At 52.0% G+C, this 17,312-nt stretch overlaps 6 protein-coding genes across 6 annotated transcripts; 3 read left to right on the top strand and 3 right to left on the bottom strand.

Moving 5' to 3' along the window:
- Positions 1–614: 614 nt before the first annotated feature.
- PUNSTDRAFT_104748 (nagb/rpia/CoA transferase-like protein) lies at positions 615–2,298 on the top strand. Its single transcript, XM_007385425.1, has 7 exons — positions 615–702; positions 757–902; positions 971–1,304; positions 1,355–1,459; positions 1,514–1,909; positions 1,960–1,989; positions 2,042–2,298. The coding sequence occupies exons 1-7, from the start codon at positions 632–634 to the stop codon at positions 2,076–2,078; spliced, it is 1,119 nt and encodes a 372-aa protein (XP_007385487.1). The 5' UTR covers positions 615–631; the 3' UTR covers positions 2,079–2,298.
- A 2,103-nt stretch (positions 2,299–4,401) lies between these two features.
- PUNSTDRAFT_135875 (L-asparaginase) lies at positions 4,402–6,987 on the bottom strand (the record flags this gene model as incomplete). The annotated part of the gene is made up of 12 exons (XM_007385424.1): positions 4,402–4,578; positions 4,625–5,430; positions 5,489–5,557; positions 5,607–5,699; positions 5,748–5,858; positions 5,908–5,974; positions 6,025–6,138; positions 6,201–6,213; positions 6,265–6,307; positions 6,370–6,409; positions 6,463–6,906; positions 6,955–6,987. The coding sequence occupies 12 exons, from the start codon at positions 6,985–6,987 to the stop codon at positions 4,402–4,404; spliced, it is 2,010 nt and encodes a 669-aa protein (XP_007385486.1).
- A 147-nt stretch (positions 6,988–7,134) lies between these two features.
- PUNSTDRAFT_104742 (ribosome biogenesis protein BRX1) lies at positions 7,135–8,275 on the top strand. The gene is made up of 5 exons (XM_007385423.1): positions 7,135–7,371; positions 7,424–7,713; positions 7,770–7,871; positions 7,918–8,053; positions 8,116–8,275. The coding sequence occupies exons 1-5, from the start codon at positions 7,152–7,154 to the stop codon at positions 8,268–8,270; spliced, it is 903 nt and encodes a 300-aa protein (XP_007385485.1). The 5' UTR covers positions 7,135–7,151; the 3' UTR covers positions 8,271–8,275.
- Positions 8,276–8,548: 273 nt separating this feature from the next.
- On the bottom strand, positions 8,549–9,660 carry PUNSTDRAFT_45659 (uncharacterized protein; the record flags this gene model as incomplete). The annotated part of the gene is made up of 5 exons (XM_007385422.1): positions 8,549–8,892; positions 8,957–9,071; positions 9,127–9,291; positions 9,377–9,573; positions 9,624–9,660. The coding sequence occupies 5 exons, from the start codon at positions 9,658–9,660 to the stop codon at positions 8,549–8,551; spliced, it is 858 nt and encodes a 285-aa protein (XP_007385484.1).
- A 1,516-nt stretch (positions 9,661–11,176) lies between these two features.
- Positions 11,177–12,529, top strand: PUNSTDRAFT_144721 (uncharacterized protein). The gene is made up of 7 exons (XM_007385421.1): positions 11,177–11,318; positions 11,377–11,397; positions 11,445–11,542; positions 11,596–11,617; positions 11,667–11,767; positions 11,814–11,952; positions 12,009–12,529. Exons 1-7 carry the CDS (start codon positions 11,252–11,254, stop codon positions 12,458–12,460), a joined length of 900 nt encoding a protein of 299 aa, XP_007385483.1. The 5' UTR covers positions 11,177–11,251; the 3' UTR covers positions 12,461–12,529.
- Positions 12,530–13,887: 1,358 nt separating this feature from the next.
- On the bottom strand, positions 13,888–17,255 carry PUNSTDRAFT_121376 (WD40 repeat-like protein). Its single transcript, XM_007385420.1, has 12 exons — positions 16,952–17,255; positions 16,416–16,854; positions 16,205–16,355; positions 16,015–16,151; positions 15,863–15,960; positions 15,480–15,805; positions 15,252–15,398; positions 15,075–15,194; positions 14,785–15,026; positions 14,630–14,711; positions 14,446–14,575; positions 13,888–14,327 (listed from the first exon to the last, which is right to left on the bottom strand). Exons 2-12 carry the CDS (start codon positions 16,718–16,720, stop codon positions 14,041–14,043), a joined length of 2,025 nt encoding a protein of 674 aa, XP_007385482.1. The 5' UTR covers positions 16,721–16,854; positions 16,952–17,255; the 3' UTR covers positions 13,888–14,040.
- Positions 17,256–17,312: the final 57 nt, after the last annotated feature.

Below are 17,312 nucleotides of genomic sequence, written 5' to 3'. Positions count from 1 at the left end.
CGCAAAGTCGATCGAGGTTCAGAGTTACGAGAGACTCAGGGCTCATAACCTGATGAACTTCTGGATCTGAAGGCAAGAGCGATAATTCCCTAATATATGATCCTCAGTCAAGTATAAGGGAAAAGACTGAGTTACGCATGTAGTACCTAATATATGACTACAGAGGCATCATAAGTACGTTAGGACATAAGGGACATGAAGGGACATGACAGACTCACTCCTCAGTCAAGTATAAGGGAAAAGACTGAGGAGATGCGGAGGGAGAGCTCCTGGTATATGTGAGGGAGCTCGAGGGAAGCATTTCCATAAAGGGAACAAAAGAATGTGCCTAAGGCGGTAATATCAATCAGGAAAGATAGAAGATCGCAAGGAAGAACACAAGAATAGAACATGTGAGAGAATCTGTACATAATAGGTAACGAGCGTGTGATATTTCCATATTTGTACGATATACAAAGTTCAACAAGTTCCCGCACCAAGGCACCCCAAGAATATTATGTATGTTGTTTTGAGCAGGGTAACGATTACACGGCAAAGGCAGATCAGGCGTGGCTGTGCACACTTTTGCCCGTCATCGAGTCATGGATGCGTTTCTCTCAGAGTCTCAGCTTTGTCCATCACATCCGCACCGATGGTCACCGAAGTACAGACTTCAGTGGGAGGACGTTCCGTCGACAACCTTGTATCGAAGCTGCGGCGTCGGTCCGTTGTGATCAGCTACACGTCTTCCGCTATGTTCAACTGAGACTATTTCAGGCAAGTGGTGGGATCGCGAGAGACTGCCCTTGAAACAGTCCTTGTCCTCCGACAAGTGGTATCGAAAGCCCGGTTCTCCAATTTCGAGCAGCTTATCGACCTGATTCGGGCGGTGGGACGAAAACTAGTAGAGGCTCAACCTAAAGGTTCTGCTGATTCGCCATGTATCGTAGCCTTTATCGGTTCTCACATTCATGAAATCATCTTCGTGCAGAACATACTGTTGGTAACACCGTGCGGAAAGTACTACACCACATACGAGAGGAATACTCGACCGTCAAAGAAGGGACGTCGATCGCTCCGACTACCAATGCACCTACAGCTTTCTCCATCGCGAAGTTCGTGCTCCAGGGCCAACCGCGACAGCAAGCTGCCACCGCGAAGTCAGAAGAGAGAACAACACTGAAGGAGAAAGACACCGATGATCCCGATTCATTCGCACGTGGCCTCAAGCCGGTGCTCATGGAAGCCATCCAAGATGTTCTGGATGAATTGGAGACGGTATACGACAACGTTTCGAAGAATGCAAAAGACCATATCCATTCAGAGTAAGCAAATCGCCACAGGATATGTGTCCACAGGCACTGATCGTGAACAGCGAAATCATTCTCACTATTGGAATGTCCAAGACTGTCGAAGCCTTCCTCAAAGCAGCAGCGAAAGACAGAAAATATACTGTCATAGTTGCAGAGAGTGCCCCTTCGTGAGTCCCAGCAACATTTACCCCGCGTTGAGCTGTACCTCAAACTCTCCGCAGATACAGCGGCCATGACATGGCACGAGCCTTGTCGGCAGCCGGCATCTCCGCGTTCCTGGTCCCCGACTCCTCCATTTACGCCCTCATGTCCCGCGTGAACAAGCTCATCGTCGGGTCACATGCCATACTCGCCAATGGCGGTATGTTTGCCGTAACGGGTACTTTAATGGCTGCGACAGCTGCACGGGCACATAGCACGCCTATCGTTGTTTGCGCTGGACAATTCAAGTTAACGCCCTTATGGAACCTGTATCACGAATACGGCGCGCTAGACTTCGCAGATCCCAGTGCAGTGCTTGGTTTCGAGGAGGGAGACTTGGTGGATAAAGTCGACGTGGTGAACCCATTCTACGACTACGTTCGGCCGGAGATGGTTGACGTTTATATCACGAATGAGTATGTGCTTCGCTCATGCCGCGGCGAATTGCATGACTAATTCATTGCAGTGGCGATCATCCGCCTTCTTCAATCTATCGGTAAGTAGAAAGTAGTATTTGACGTTGCAATTTGTTGCTAATCGTGTCTTAGACTTATCAAGGAAACCTACGACGACGACGAACTGTAATACCCGTGGGATATGGACGTACACTGCGCGGGCTGCACCATTCGAATTTGCGTTCACCTGGAAGACTAAGATACTTACATGTACTATAATACAACACCGGCACGTCGTTCTCGTCATCAATAGAATGTAGCTGTAGGTTCTAGACATCGACGACTGCAACGATTGCAATGCGCCGATCCCCGTAGCCCTTGCTTAGCACAAGCGAAAATCGACCCGAAGCTTCATCCAAGCTCGCATGCACCGCTACTTCCTCAGGCTGGACAGGGATAATCATCGATCCCAGCAACGGTTGAGACCATCCTTTAGATCCTTCGGTGCGACGTGGAAGTGTGCAAGTCTTGACCACTATTCCCGCTTGAATGACTTCGCTGCCTAGACGTGTCACTTTTGTCCGACCGTGGTCCCAGAGCGCATGATAGGAGCCGAAAACGCAGTACTGAGGTGGTGTGAAGAAGAGACGGCAATCGAGGGATCGGCGATATCCTGGTTCGGGTTCAGAGGCGAACATGTGCATTGTGTTAATCCCCATGATCATCACTGAGCCGACGTGACCGCCTTCTTCCTCGTTCCATACTATGGGGGACGCATGACGTAAAGCGTGTTGCAAGCGGAAAAATGTCTGCCATATCGGTACAATTGGTATCGGCGAACCGGGATGCTGAGCGGTATTCGCCAAGGAAGGAATTTCATAAAGCGATAAACCGAGCGTGTGGGATATGAGCAATCGATCCTTCTTCAGTGGCAGAAGCAAGAAGTCTTGACAGCTCTATAGATTCGTCAAGATTGGCACTGATATGGGCTTCGCAACAACGCTCACCAGTTCCGTTCCTAGGTTAAGTACAACGGAACCAACATCACCAGTGGATTCGGACAGCTCAGGGATAGACTTCACAAAGACGAGATCTTCATCCGTATCCGTGATGCAACTATAAACGAAGAGGTTTCCGGCGACAGTGTACTGAGTGAGGCCACTCGCAACAACATGCGAGATCTCCTTGAAAGCGGGCCTTACGGTGTCCAGCAGATACAGATACAAATCATCCCCAGCTCTATAGTAAATGTGTAAATCCCTTTTCAAGACAACAGAATGTGGAGAGACTCACTGTGCATCAGCAGGAGCTGCTATTCGCAGTAAAACGAGCGTTTCCAGGGCAGACGTCGTAAAGACCTTGCATCTGACATAGGGAGACCTGCTGCAGTGTTTAACCTCCGCTGTTGGAGCAAGATCGCCCATAATCGATGTCAGCTGCAGAGTGCCCTCATCGAGAAGAAGGAGCATCAGGTCTCCGCCGGGGAGCAGTTCAGCCTGTCGGACGGACGAAGAGCATTGGATGTATCGAATGGCGCTCGGGCGGTGACCCTCCTTGTGCCATTTATGTTCTACGGAGCTCAACCTGACGGCGCATGTTCGCAGCTGTTCTGTTGACATGGCGTGCAGCTTCTTGGAGATGTGGGGGTAGGGTTGGTTTCGCAAGATGTCGACAAGGGCGTTATACCAGACACTGCTTTCAGCTAGTACCTCGTAGAGACAACGACACGTCTACCATAGGGTCTCGTTAATGCAGTATAGGTTAGCAGGCAGTGTGAGTACAGCTTACCATTTGACATGTCACGACGTCCTGGACCGAGAGAAAGCGCATGATATGCCAGGTAACATCGAGCGGCAGAGAGAGAAGCTCCATGATATCCAAGGAGAATGTTTTGCACAGTTGCTCACAGCCACGGTGGTAAGCTGAAGGTAGATGTCCGAGTTACGGGTGGGTTCCTGCGTGATGACTGGCGTTATAAGCAGTCCAACGGACCTCCGAAGCTAAGTTCAGCACCTGGCACCAACGCGTGATGTAATCGACTACCGCGTCTGTGGCTGTGCTCTATGGCGCGAATCTCGGCCTTCTTGCCGGGTTGAACGCGAGATGGGGTACGAAACAACTAAGATAGGGCTCATTCAGTTTCAACAGGTGTGATAAGTGCTGTGCAGCGAATTCCACTCGCTACGGGGTACACACTTTAAATCTAAAACCACAATTCTCTTTGATTGTACATTATCTTGAAATCTGTGGCGGCGATTTCTGTGAATTTTGAGCGTAGAATATTTTATTCGACTAGCAAGACCCGTGGGACCTGTTGAAACTGAATGAGCCCTATCTTAGTTCCATCGAGGAATGCATTCTACATTCCAAGGAAATATCCACAGTATCCCCAAGCACATTCATCCGTTCTATCTATTCCTGCAACGGCCCGAGGACACATACCGGATCTTGTTGAGAGCACAGGATCACACACCGCACGTCTCACACCCAATCCAAATTTGGTCCTTCCCATATCATGGCGCGGCGGACATGCCGGCTTTTGTCCATATTCGGAGGGCGACATCATCAGCGGATCTTGTGCTTTTCTGTACAGCAAGAGCAGAGAAACCTCCGTCGACATCGCTTCCACCCAAGTTCGCGCCGGCTTGTACCAAAACATCGACGGCACTTTCATGATTTTGACGAGCAGCCTGAGAAGCGTCAGTCGCGCAAATAGCGTGCGACATGTCAGCTCACATAGTAAAGCGCGGTGTGTCCTAGGCTATCCCTGAGATGGACGAGAGCCCCGGCCTCCAGCAGAGTCTGCACGCATTTGACACTGCCATTAAGCGCAGCGGTATGCAGAGGAGAACGTCCGCTTGCAGGATCAAGTGCGTTGACAAGAACGCCGGCGATCGCTTGACTCTGTTGGGGACGGTCGATGACAGGGCTATTGACCCCGACAGCAGGGTCGGGCGTCGTCGTCTTGATGCAAAATCGAAGCGCTTCGACGTCGTTCTTGGCTGCCGCGAGGTGAATCAGATACGGAAGCAGTGCAGCTTCAGTGGTTAGAGCCTCAGAAGCCGTCCACGACCAAGGCGCGGTCGATTCGCTGCTCGAAATAGAGGAGGAGTCAATCAAGATTTGAGGGGCTTGCGCCATGGTATTGGCGTTCGACAAGCGAACGACCTGCGTGAGTAGATCTTGGATGCTTTCGAGGTTTTGCTCTATGGAACCGGAGGCAGGCGTAGCAGTCGAAGGTCGAGTCAGTTCGCCACGAAGAGGAGTTCCAATGAGCCTCCTGACTTCTGATACCGACAACGCGGGTTTCGATAATAGATAGCTGAGTTTGGTTAAGGCACATTCGGGTGTCATGTCGCCGCCGGGAACAACTCCGGCTTGAAGCAGTGTACGCCCTGTTTGGTATGTGTCGCTTACTGTACCCCTTGAGCATTGCGATATTGCGACGATCACGACGCCGCGATCGCACGCTTCCTTGAGGGTGGTCATGAGGTCGGCACGTTGAGGAGCATTGCCTGCGCCGAATGTCTCGAGCACTACGCCTTGATCACCATCAGTCCCATATTAGATTGAGCGGTGTTGCATGTATATGTCACCTACCTTTGATAGGAGGAGCGAGAAAAGCGCGGACAGTAGCGCTAGTGATACCAGGAAAGAGCCGCAGAGTCGCTAGTATAGTTTCAGCATTGATGGCCAGTGGATTCCTCGATTGACCTACCAACGTGTGTACTCATGGTCTTGTGCGCATGAAACCTGCGAAGGCCAGTCTGCCTGATGACGTCGTTCCAGTTTATAGTGATGTCAATCCCAACTGTAGGTTTACTGAATACAACTTCGGCATGAAGGCTTCAGGGCATACCATCGACTAATGGGGGAAAATTAGGACTGTCGAAAGCATCCAGGTCATAAGACGACATTTTTGACACCCTGTTGCCTCGATAGAGGGTGTGATTGAAAAAGAGAGAACATTCTGAAATTCTGATCAGACCCATCCATCGAGGGCAAAAAGGCGGCCTTACCAGGTATAATGTAATGACCGGCGATCATTAGAGCCCCGAGCAGGTTGTCAATTGCGTCGTTGCGTAGCTATTGTCCGGACATGAGTATGTGTACGAAAAGCGTGTATGTTTACCCACTTGGGAGAGAGGGATCTGAGCTCCAGTCAGAATAACGGTCTTTCCGAGGTCTTCCAGGAGGAAGCTGAGGGCGCTGGAGGTATATGACATAGTATCCGTGCCGTGCAACACAACCTGAGATATTACAATCCAGTTCAGTACTGGAAAAGTACCATGGACATGGCGAGGCCACTCACGAATGCATCGAACCTGGGCGAAGGTCTGAGCGGAAACGTAACCTTTTATGATCGGAGAACCCACAAGGGATAATTAAGCTCAATCTCGGTCGCAATCCGGATCCAATCTATCCTTGAGAAATACGTACAGAGTGAGCACCAGAATATGCTGCGAGTTTCGTTCTCTTACCATCTATCTCGATATTGCTGCTATCCAAGAGCGGATTCCACTGGTGACGGCATGATCAACTGCGCGAGCGCTGCCATCCGAGCACGAACGCACTTCCAAGACAGCGTATCTGATTCGCTTCCCGCCATTTCCATGCAACGCAGGCCGTGGAGTGATCAAACTGGGTATATCGGCCTCGTAGACGTTTTCCTCAATCTGACGACAGGTTGGCTGGCGGGGGCTACCCCCACTGTAAGGCTGCACACGCAACCCCATTGTATCTCCTATCGGGCGAGAGGAAAGGACACGAAGGGTTGGAGTAGCTGGCGAGTAGCTCGTCGGCGTAGTTCTCTCTCCTGATGGGCTGGTACGTCCTGAGGACGAGCTCCATTCACGAAACCCCGCGACAGAAGAGGAGTGAGAGAAAAGGGACTCTTGAAGCGGGTCATGGAATCGGTTTTGACTGCGCAGTGTTTCCGTCAAGAAGTAGGGCTCTGGCACGTAGCCTTCCTGACCGACAAGCATGCCAATGGTACCGCCCGTATAGATGATTAGCACCTGAGAGTAGGGTCAGTTTCAGGTTGGCGGGTATATCGAGTAGCCGACCTTAGACTCATCGGGTATCTGCGACAAATCCATGATATGGGGAGGAACACCTGTTATACTATGCACTGTAGATGCAGGTTGAACTTGGGAAGCAAAAGGACTGCGTAGATCACGGGACCGCTGAAACACCTTTCTCGAGCTTCGACTCGCTTGCACAGATCTTGTCGCTCTACTCTGGCTCTCGAGACTACCTCAAAATGGCGTCAGTGTTGAAAACACAGCGATCCAATGCAGCGAAGGCATCTGTCGGGGCGAAACGTAAAGCAAACGAAGCGGACTTCCCCGAAAGCTCTCAAATTTTACCCCCGAAGAAGAAGAACAAGCAGAGAGTGCTTATGCTGTCATCTCGGGGTATAACGCATCGAATGAGACATCTTATAAATGATCTGGAGGCACTTCTGCCTCACGTGAAAAAGGGTACAGAAACATCTTGTTCTCGATTTCGTATATACTGAGGCAGCACCTCTAGACGCGAAGCTTGATTCGAAGAACCATCTTAACATGCTGCCCGAACTTGCGGATCTACACAATTGCAATAATACGATGTACTTTGAGGCACGCCGACACGAAGATTTGTACCTATGGGCAGCGAAGACACCGAATGGCCCAAGTATCAAGATGCACGTGCAAAACATCCACACTATGGACGAGCTCAAGATGACAGGCAACTGCTTGAAAGGTAGCAGAGGACTACTCAGCTTTGACGCCGCGTTTGACGAGACGGAGTGGGGGAAACTGACTAAAGAGGTGTTCACTCATGTGAACACATTTCCTTTCTGCAGTCATTGATCGTTGCTCATGACATATTCACACAGATTTTTGGCGTCCCCCCTCAAGCTCGTAGAGCAAAGCCGTTCATAGACCATATTCTTACTTTCTCTCTGCTCGACGGCAAAATATGGTTCCGCAACTTTCAAGTGCGTTTTCACCGTATCGTACCAACTTGCCACTGAGCACTAGTAGATCCTGGAAAAGGATCCAGTCCAACCGAATGGGCCCCCCAAGACTACACTGGTGGAAATTGGGCCTCGATTCGTTCTAACACCTATTCGCATCTTTGAGGGCGCTTTTGGCGGGGCGACTGTTTTCTCGAACCCCGGTGAGTAACCCCGTCTTTGCATACAATTTTTCAGTTGCTCAGCTTTCGTGTACGTCCATCAGAGTTCATATCACCTGCTGCTGTACGGTCAGCTCTTAGGCGACGACAGGGTGACAAGTACGCGATTCGGAAGCACCAGGAAGAAGAGCGTAACGTCAGGAAAGAGGTTAATAGGATTGAGGAAGACGAGCTGACCGTTTCGAAGGTCTTCGCATAATTTGCGGTTCGTAGCTAGCTTCTGAGCGTCCGAGCGTTGTCTGAATCTCAGGCAGGACTCCATGACGTTATTATCTGATTTATCAATGATGTTTCACAAGCGTCACTTTGAATCCCGCGTCGCGCTGCAATATACGGGTTCTAGGACTACGTCACATTAAGCACAGCAACACTGGGTAACGTTAGCTACGGGACCGGCCGAGCACTCAAATAAGGCAGGAGGTGAGGTATTTGAACAAGGAAGCCATCACACAGGGTCTTTCTTGACACTTGGTGTTTTTATCGGTTATGAGCCGCATTCAGCATGCGAATCATGCGCTGATCCTCCACCATCCTTCCGTCCAGTCGGGGACGACCCAATCCTCCTTCGCTCCCTCCTAAGGCGGAGTGCAATGGTGGGAGCATATATGCTGGGCCTGGGGTCCCCATTCGCGTTGGCGGCCGCGGGGATACGGAAGGAGAGGGAGTCTCGGTGAGGGTCAAGGTTGACATCCCCAGATCCGAATTTTGGCGCGAACGAGCCTTACCGGACCGGTAGACACCGCTGGGTACTTGTATCCTGCGGAGATCGCGATCCTGGTCGACGGTGGGTATATTGGGAAGGTCCGCGTAGGTGAAATACGCTAGGAGCAGTAGTTTCCACGATGTAAGTTGCGGCTTTCACATCGTGGGTACTAGTTGACTGACCAGTTATGTGCCATTTTCGCGGCTTCGCAGACGAGCTTCCGGGTAAGGTGACGTATGCCGAGTAAGCCTGCTTGATCAATCCGAGCGGTCGGTGCTCGCTTCGCTCATAGTGAGACTTCCGAATGCATTTCATCAGGCATACTGTTGACAATCATGGCGCAAGCACTCACCTGTGCGGATGATGCAGGTGCACCTCGGGACATGCCGTCTACAAATCGGTATGTCCCAGGCGAGTTTCTGTCGAACATGATCTTGTCGGATCGAAGTACTAGAATCTGGATGGCGAAATCATACTCGCCGAGGGGCAAGACGTTCAGCAGGCCCGGCTGCGTCTTCTGACAATTTTTCGTCGTAGAAAAGGTAGGGCTACAGTGTTTGGTTGGTGGTGTACGTCAAGCTGAATGCAAATTATAGAAATACCTCACGCATACGCGACTGGCTCCAAACGCGGCCGTCCGTCCATCGTTTCAGCCCGGAATCGTCTTCGCTCTCTTCCCACACGAAGACAGCTCCCGATTGAATGAACGTCGATCTTTCAATCTCGTTCAGGCGACGCGTCACTGGTTTTAGTATCCCAAGTCGGACAGCCTCGAAGACCATATGCGCGTCTCGCGCGTCTGCGAAACATTGAGGTCACAGTTTTTTGCCTGAGGTGATGAAAGCTGACCACGAAGATGCAGGCGTGAATGTGTAGGACGCTGCATAGTGAATGGTTGTGCAATCATCGTTGACAGCACGTTCCTTTTATACGCAGCATGAGGTCTTACACGGACGTGAGATGAGGGTTCGTATTACCGGTTCATCGAGAGCAACGGCTGTGACTGCATTGATGACCGAGTTGGTCCATAGTCAATGGAGCAGCTTGCCGCCCATGCTCTAGAAACTGCGGCTCGGGTGATGAAGGACTGAACGCAGAGTCAAATCAGGCATCGCAACAGCGTCCATGAGGCAATGGGTGAGTGTAGACCTACAGCGTTCACATTTGCTCCACTTCGATTTCGCACTGGGCTGACATCTGCATGAAGCCCCGGAGTTAGACACATGGGCTTGAAGCCGCTGCCGCTTTCGCACGCCGACGATAATCTTCCCTCGCCACGGCGATTGTAATGGAACATCATGTGGCATCGAGGGAGACGGAAGCAGAATTGGGCCAGACAGGTGTATCTCAGCTGTCGGGCTCTGCTCCCTCGGGCGAGCAGTTCCCATGATAAGCCTACAGTTGCTCATATGCGAGACCTCGACGGATGTCCACGGTGGATGCAGGTGCATGCGCCCGCATTTGAAGCTGGTTCCTGAGGGAAATGGTTACATACCTCGGACGCTTCTCGGCCAGGTCTTCCGAGACCAGTCTCTCCGGTTGTTCCCGTTCTATGTCGGTACAGACTTTGAGTTTCTCATCCGCATGCCGAAACATACAGTCTTGGTCCGCTTCTCCTTCTTTGCTGTGTGCATCTACTGTTCACGGACTAGTTTACAGGCCGGATTCATGTACAGGATGTTCCCCCGACGTCAATATATATTGCATTGACGATCTCGATGATTTCGCCACGTTCGCAGTCCTGCGTTACATCGCCCAGCCCATGGGTGGCGACCTCGGCGAGTCATTCAGTACTATTCGCAGATAAACCTTTCCTTTCTCAAGTTGCTGCAACCCATCTCTATGGGACTCTCCCGCCGCAGCACGCTCGGCTATCTCGCGCGCCTGCCCACCATCTGGTGACGTCCCAGACGTAGCAGGTGGTGGTGGCTTTCGCTGAAGCTGCGCCGGTCATATCCGTGAATTCCTGGGACCTGCATCTAGCTCTTGCTCAGCACCTGAGCTTCTGATGGACCATTGAGACTCTCCCTATTCGTCAGCGTCAGAGTTCTCGCACCGTAGGTCATCCGCGGCGCTGGCAAGATCGTGTCATTCTGCTCGGCGGCGACTCGGGCACAGCGTGAGATGGCTGATCGCAGAGCTTGTATCAATGACATTGGTAGGATTTTTGCCAAAAACATCGACGAGGCCCCCCTAAGTGGGAGAATCTACCATGTCGTCGGGTCGCGTGTCCTCATCTCTTGTATGCTGCTCCGAGCCTAGCGGATCCGGAGCACTGAAGCAGTGTTACTTGTCTACTTCAGTGTAAGCAAAGGCTGTGTCTACACGCCACGTGCCAATTCGCACCCCCGCGGCTCATTAAAATCCTCTATCATTGCTGTCGCGCTTGAACTCCACCGACTGGACTACGCCGGACGTGTAAATATCCCCAACGTACCTTCTTCTGTCCTGTGGTGAAAGCTACACATTCGTCGGACATGGAAGGCAATGAACCCAGTACAAGCAGCCGATCGACTCCTAGTCTGGTGCAGTACTGCCAACGTGGTGCGCCGTCCACCGTCATTCAAGAGCCGTGCATCAATACACTGACCGCGCATCGCAGCCTTGGCGTTGCATATTGAAGGTTCGCTCACACTGACTTGCCTACACACCGCTTGACGACAGGTGCAGCTATCACGGATGTCGGCACTATACCATATACCTTGATAAAGCCCATGTTGGAGACTGTGGACCCTGAGACTCTCGACATATTGGAGACGGCGTCACCTGTACGTCCTGATTCCTGCGCTCAGACGTTCTACTCACGTCTGCCGGTGGACAGCATTTAGTACATGATACATCTGGTACGCTCATCATCCTTGTGCCGGCCACAGTTATCCTCATCACGAACAGAACTATGGAAACGCTTTTGCTTCCGTTTATTTCCTACAGCGGCCGGGGATGTTGAAAGAGAGAATCCTTCTACCTCAGTCGACTGGAAGGATCATTATCTTGTGAGCATGGATGATCCATCTCCTGGCTCAGCTAAACCTTCCTTAGGACATGCGTGCGCAACAAGCGCAAAGATTAGAGGAAGTCGCCGCGAAACTACGGAACCAGCGGCAAGCCGCGGAGAAGCAAAAGAAAGAGGATGCAATCAAGGTGACTGATCGACTTCCACCGGCGAAACGACCCAGATGTATGTTTCATGGCAACAAACAAACAGACCGAGCGTTGACATTTGCACCTTGCTAGGGGGAATGCCTGCGCCGCAGAAAACTTTGTTTCAGAAGACTCGCGACGAAGTTCAAAGGCGGGCGCGAAGCACATTTGGCTCCAAATCGACTATGCAAACCGCGCGCATAGTGCCCAACAACGTCAATGCCAAAGTTTCTCTGCTTCCTAATCGGGCTCAAGCATCTAGTGCTGGTGAACGGACAAACGCCACATTTGTGACTGTAACTAAACGGCCGTGTAAACCCTCAAACCCCAAACCCGCGCAATCCGCCCCATCAACGCAACCCGCCTTTTCGACTCCGCCACAACCACCGCCTTCAAGCATTTCACAGCAGACCGCGAAGCCAGTCGGTTCTCGTCCTATCAAGAGCCTGCCTGCAGGCAAGAAAGATCTAGCGTCGACTTTGTTTATGCCCAAGAATCGAGCATATTCACAGCTTAATCGTACTATAACCGGAGGTAACCGCTAACCTGGCCTCATTCAATCTACTGCTTTTCTACATCCCATTTTGCATTGGTCATCATCATCGTTGTCACACTCACGCCAGGTCTGTCCTATGTCTTCGTTGCATGGATACATCATCTTGCTCTGCATTGTACTATTCCCTTAGGTCGTAATGTAAAGCACATGTTCAATAGATAGAACTGAACGCGAGTCAGGCTCGATATGCACCCTCATGGGGCCGAGGTGAGCCACAAGATAGGGAGCCTGACGTTGGATGTTAGCATCCCTGTCGTTGATTGAAAGGTAGATATGCAGATCGAAACCATGACAGCATTCGCTGAACACGTTTGGCCGGCCCGGGTGACGAGCGGTGTTGAGCATCTGACACCACGGGCTTCCGGGCGGATATAGCATCGAAGTATACCATCAGCGGTAGGGACTATACCAAGATGCATCGAATGGCACCGAGGCATCTCCGGATAAACAACAGGATCTCCCCGGGGTAGGCCTCGTTACTCAGATTAAGCGTCATGGTCGCACAGCGCGAGCTCCGAAGACCCTATTAAGCGATGACTGCGTAACACGGTGTTGCTGAACGTGGCTTCGCCTCTCCGGGTGGAAGTTCGGTTGTCGGTTATCAGGCCATGGCTTGTGAAGGGGTTGTTCCGCATTGAATGAACCGACTGTTTGCGTGTCCGCCTGGTGAAATCTTGGATAGGACATTCTCATGTCACGTACACCGGCGCATGTTGATCTTGTCCTACCCCACAGGGAGGGACCGGCAAAATCTGATAACCATCGTCAAAACACGCAGAATCGTCAAACTCACGGAAAGCGGAGCCATATGCATAGCATGATCCCTCGGATACGATATTTGTCTTGACATGCATTACAAATTCTGGCGTCACCCAGATGCTTTCGAGCTATCGTACGTCTGCCGAGCATGAGCGAAAGATGACGTTAGACAACACCAGCCACTAAGAATACGTACCCCTATTGAAGTTGTGAACCCAGTTCGTGGTGGTAGATTGCCTGCGATATGCAAATGCCGCCGCCTTTCGCGGTACCTTCCACGATGCGCAAATCACAGGCACGCATGACCTTCCACGGACCTACACGTGTGTAGTGGACATGCAGGCACTCATCTTCAGGTTCCGTGTCGACGACATCTTCTACTGAGTTTGGTCTCATCGCGTTCACCGATCATGCATCATGGCCTGGTTCAAGCCAGGGTGTGGCTGTGCTCTCTAGACGCGTCAAACGTGATCGTGTTAATCACGTGCCCAGAAGTGCCACCACAGCGCGCCATGGCCGCACGCGTAGCAATCTCGCGCAAGACTTCCAGACCTGGCTTTTGATGACCGAGCTATGGGGCGCCCAAGTCGCAATCTCCATGAGCATTTATTATAAGTACACAAAACATATTGTTTCTCAATGACGTTGTAACGCGACTCTATAATATGCAATGTACAGTTGGTTAGGGAGACAAGCCAGGAATCTGAAGGGTTGTTTGTGTTGATTGTGTAAGTTCCATGAATATGCAGGGATTGAATGATATATATGCACAGTTGAAGTGAAAGATCAATAGAAGGCTGACCACAGTCGTCAGAGTGTCAATCCCGAAGTGTGAGCACGGCCGCCGGTTGCATCCCAGCGTTCGCGCGTCTTGCCCTTGCCTTTCGAATCCGGCTCGCTGATTCGCGCGATGTCGCTTGAGAACGTTCCGCCGGGCTCGCTCTCCCAGATTCTGACAGTAGCATCGTCAGAACAACTGGCAAACATTCTCGCGTTGCGCGGGTTCCACGCCACAGCATTAACACTTCCTCTCCCATGGCCTGATAGGACTTCGAGTAAGGCGCCGCTATCCCGGTGCCAGATATACACGTTCGCATCTGTAGATAGCAAATAAGGCATTAGCAATGTAGATATTATCGGGCCGGAGTCGAGAGGGAAGAAGGAGAGAGCGATGCTGAATGTGCGTCTGCCACTGCACACGAGGAAATCACGAACCTTCGCTTCCGCTCGCGACGAAGTTGCCGTCGACGCCACCAAAACAGCTCCGAATAACGTGGTTGCCTTGACGCTGTCCGGTTAACTTGCGCACTAACCGAGCCGTATTTAGATCCCACAGATGAATTTCCTGATCGGCCCGGGTCAGTCGTACGACGGATGGTGCCCAGAAAATCCCGCTTACGTCCGGAGTGTGGTTGACCAATGCATAGCGGGAGTCCTGTGAGATGCTCACGCTCGTGAGCTCCCCTTCCAGGCGGATTGACCTAGGGAAAAGAAGCGGGTTTAAGCATCGTGGTGCGATAGCAACCCCCTTTGTCAGGCCAGGATCTTACGTACGCTTCTGGCTGCTTCGTTGCTAAGTCGTACACAATCATGCGAGTCTCCCTTTGCGACACTCCCGGCGTCCCTGCAGCTGCCCCCGTTCCTGAATCGGCGCCGTTATGGGGGCCCGGATTCGGGACCGTTGGGACATGGTACATCCCCACTGCCACCACGCGAGTTAAATCTGGGGTCACCGCAAGATCCGTTACACGAATAGCCGTGGTCCCCCAATTATCCCGTTGCTTGCCGTCAGCGTCCTGGACGGGCTTTAAGACATGATTGACGGATGGTGTTGCGTCACTCACCCATAGAATGATCTTGCGGTCGAGAGCACCCGAGATGAATCCTGATCCATCTGGCAACCATACTAACGCTGTGACAGTCTCATGGTGGGCCGAGGGAAGTTTGCCCATGCATGCGCCGGTCTAACCAGGGGTTTCCGTTCAGTACACATGCATCCCAGGATAGCGCAACACACCGACCTGCGCGTTCCATCGCGTGATAACGTGATCTGCTCCTGTGAGTAGCACCTTATCATCTATGGACCAGGCTAGGCAGCCCACTTCGTATTCATGGTCGCGGAGCACAAATACTTGCGAGCATTCCCTCGTTGCAGCGTCCTCTTCGGGCTATGAATAAGGACCGCAGTCAACAGAGGGCTACATGTCGTAGCGCGGTTCACGCCATCCATAGAGTTTGCCAATACGTACCCCGACCTTCCAGATGATTGCTGTCTGGTCTTTGCTCACAGTTGCTAAGAATTGGCCGTCGTGGCTCCACTTGAGATTCCAAACTTCGTCCGTGTGTCCTTCGAGTATCATGGTGGTGATCCGCGGGAATGCGTTCTTGTCGCACAAGTGGTCTCGATAAAGAGAGAAGGCAGAGCTCGAGGAGGTCAAGGATGAGCCTGAACCTGGTATCGGGAGCGGGGTAGGTCCATTATGATATATACAGCTCTGGCGCTGATATGTAAGGGCTTGGGTTAATAACGTCGAGAAACGTCGCGGTGGGATCATGATGGATGATGGTATGAAGCCTGTTTATAAACCGCCGACGTCAGTAAAACGCCGTTCATGCGAGGCTGTGAACTAACGTTGTAACTCAGAAAGAAGGCGGCGTCTTGAACTTCCTGGAGAGTCATCCCAATTAACTCGTTGTCGTAGGTCCGCAGTATCAGCGCACATCAGCAGACTATAGGGATGAACGTTCATGATACTGAAGACGCAGGACCAAGTAATGTCTAACCTGGAGAGGAAATGCAAGGTTTCGGTGTCAATGTTTAAGGGAGTGATCTCTGTTCGCAACACATGTAACGCGGCTGTCGTGTCATCTTCTTCCAGTAGCTCCAAGTACTTTTGCCGACTGATCAGAAACCTGGCCTCCTGTAGTATGTAACTTTCAATAGGGCCATTAACCCTGCAGGACTGACGCTTACATAGAGGGCATCGTGATCGGCCACACCCAATTGCAGGAGAGCATCCTCGGCCTCGCCCCATAGCCCATCCAAAATGTATCGCCGGAAGTCGGATACTTGAGGTAATTCCATCTCATACCCAGATTCTGCTTCCAATGTGGCAGCAGATTCACTGCACGGGTTTGCGTGAGCTCCACGACGTACGTAGATGGTGGCATGTTCTCGAACTCACATATATCCCACCTCCCTCAAACTCTGTATTACGAGCCTCACAAACTCTTCCCGATCCACCAATGAATCATCGTACAGGGTCTTGCCGGGGAGGGATACGCGCGTCACCGACTTCCCGGATTTGCGTACGGAGAACCCTTCCTTCAACCCGGAGGTCGATGCGCCATTAGTGTGCCCATTGCTGTGTCCATTAGAGGTTCCGGGATTAGCGGAGGTGGATGGCGTTGATGGACCGGCAAAGGCGTCGTTAGCCATGGAGGGGGAGATGGAGAGTAACGATTCGTCGTCGCGCTCAGACAGTCGCATAACTGGTGTAGGGGTGGAGGTGTAGGCCGTAGCAGTTGTGGATCTGTCGAAGCCGAGCGCGTGTGCAGTGGGGGTCGGCGTTCGGTTCGGTGAATCGAGTCTCTGTCGTTTTGTCACTCTGCGTTGTCCGGCACCTGCGCGTATATGGTTGCAGCACAGAAATAGGAAATGAGACGCAAAGGGGAGGCTGCGTCAGCCGCGTGCACACCGTAGCCGGCATGACATACGCACTGGATACGACCCGGCCCTCACTGTCACTGGCGTCGTCTTCGTATTCGGACCTGGTGCGCCTCGTGGCAGATGCAGATGCACCCGACTGCTCGTCTAATAGTGCAGACAAAACGCTCGATGCCGCCGCGGGATTCAGAGCGATCGGTGGATGCCGCTCCTCCGAGCGATCAGACACGAGCGGGGAAAGGGGCGAGGGATCAATGGTTGCGACTGGACACGGTGGTGGTAGATAAAGAGAATATCAAGTGCAGTGCCAGTTCGAAACACGAGGCTTTCGATGGGGTCGTACCCCGGCTGGACGGTGGATAACGGCGCACTGAGCTCGTGCTGCGTGCGGTGGCTGAACGGAGGACCCCTCCTC

The sequence above is a fragment of the Punctularia strigosozonata genome (genome assembly GCF_000264995.1).
Source record: "Punctularia strigosozonata HHB-11173 SS5 unplaced genomic scaffold PUNSTscaffold_9, whole genome shotgun sequence".
Classification (NCBI taxonomy): domain Eukaryota; kingdom Fungi; phylum Basidiomycota; class Agaricomycetes; order Corticiales; family Punctulariaceae; genus Punctularia; species Punctularia strigosozonata.
The sequence above is the reverse complement of the archived record's forward strand: the minus strand, read 5'-3'. Positions and strand labels throughout refer to the sequence as shown.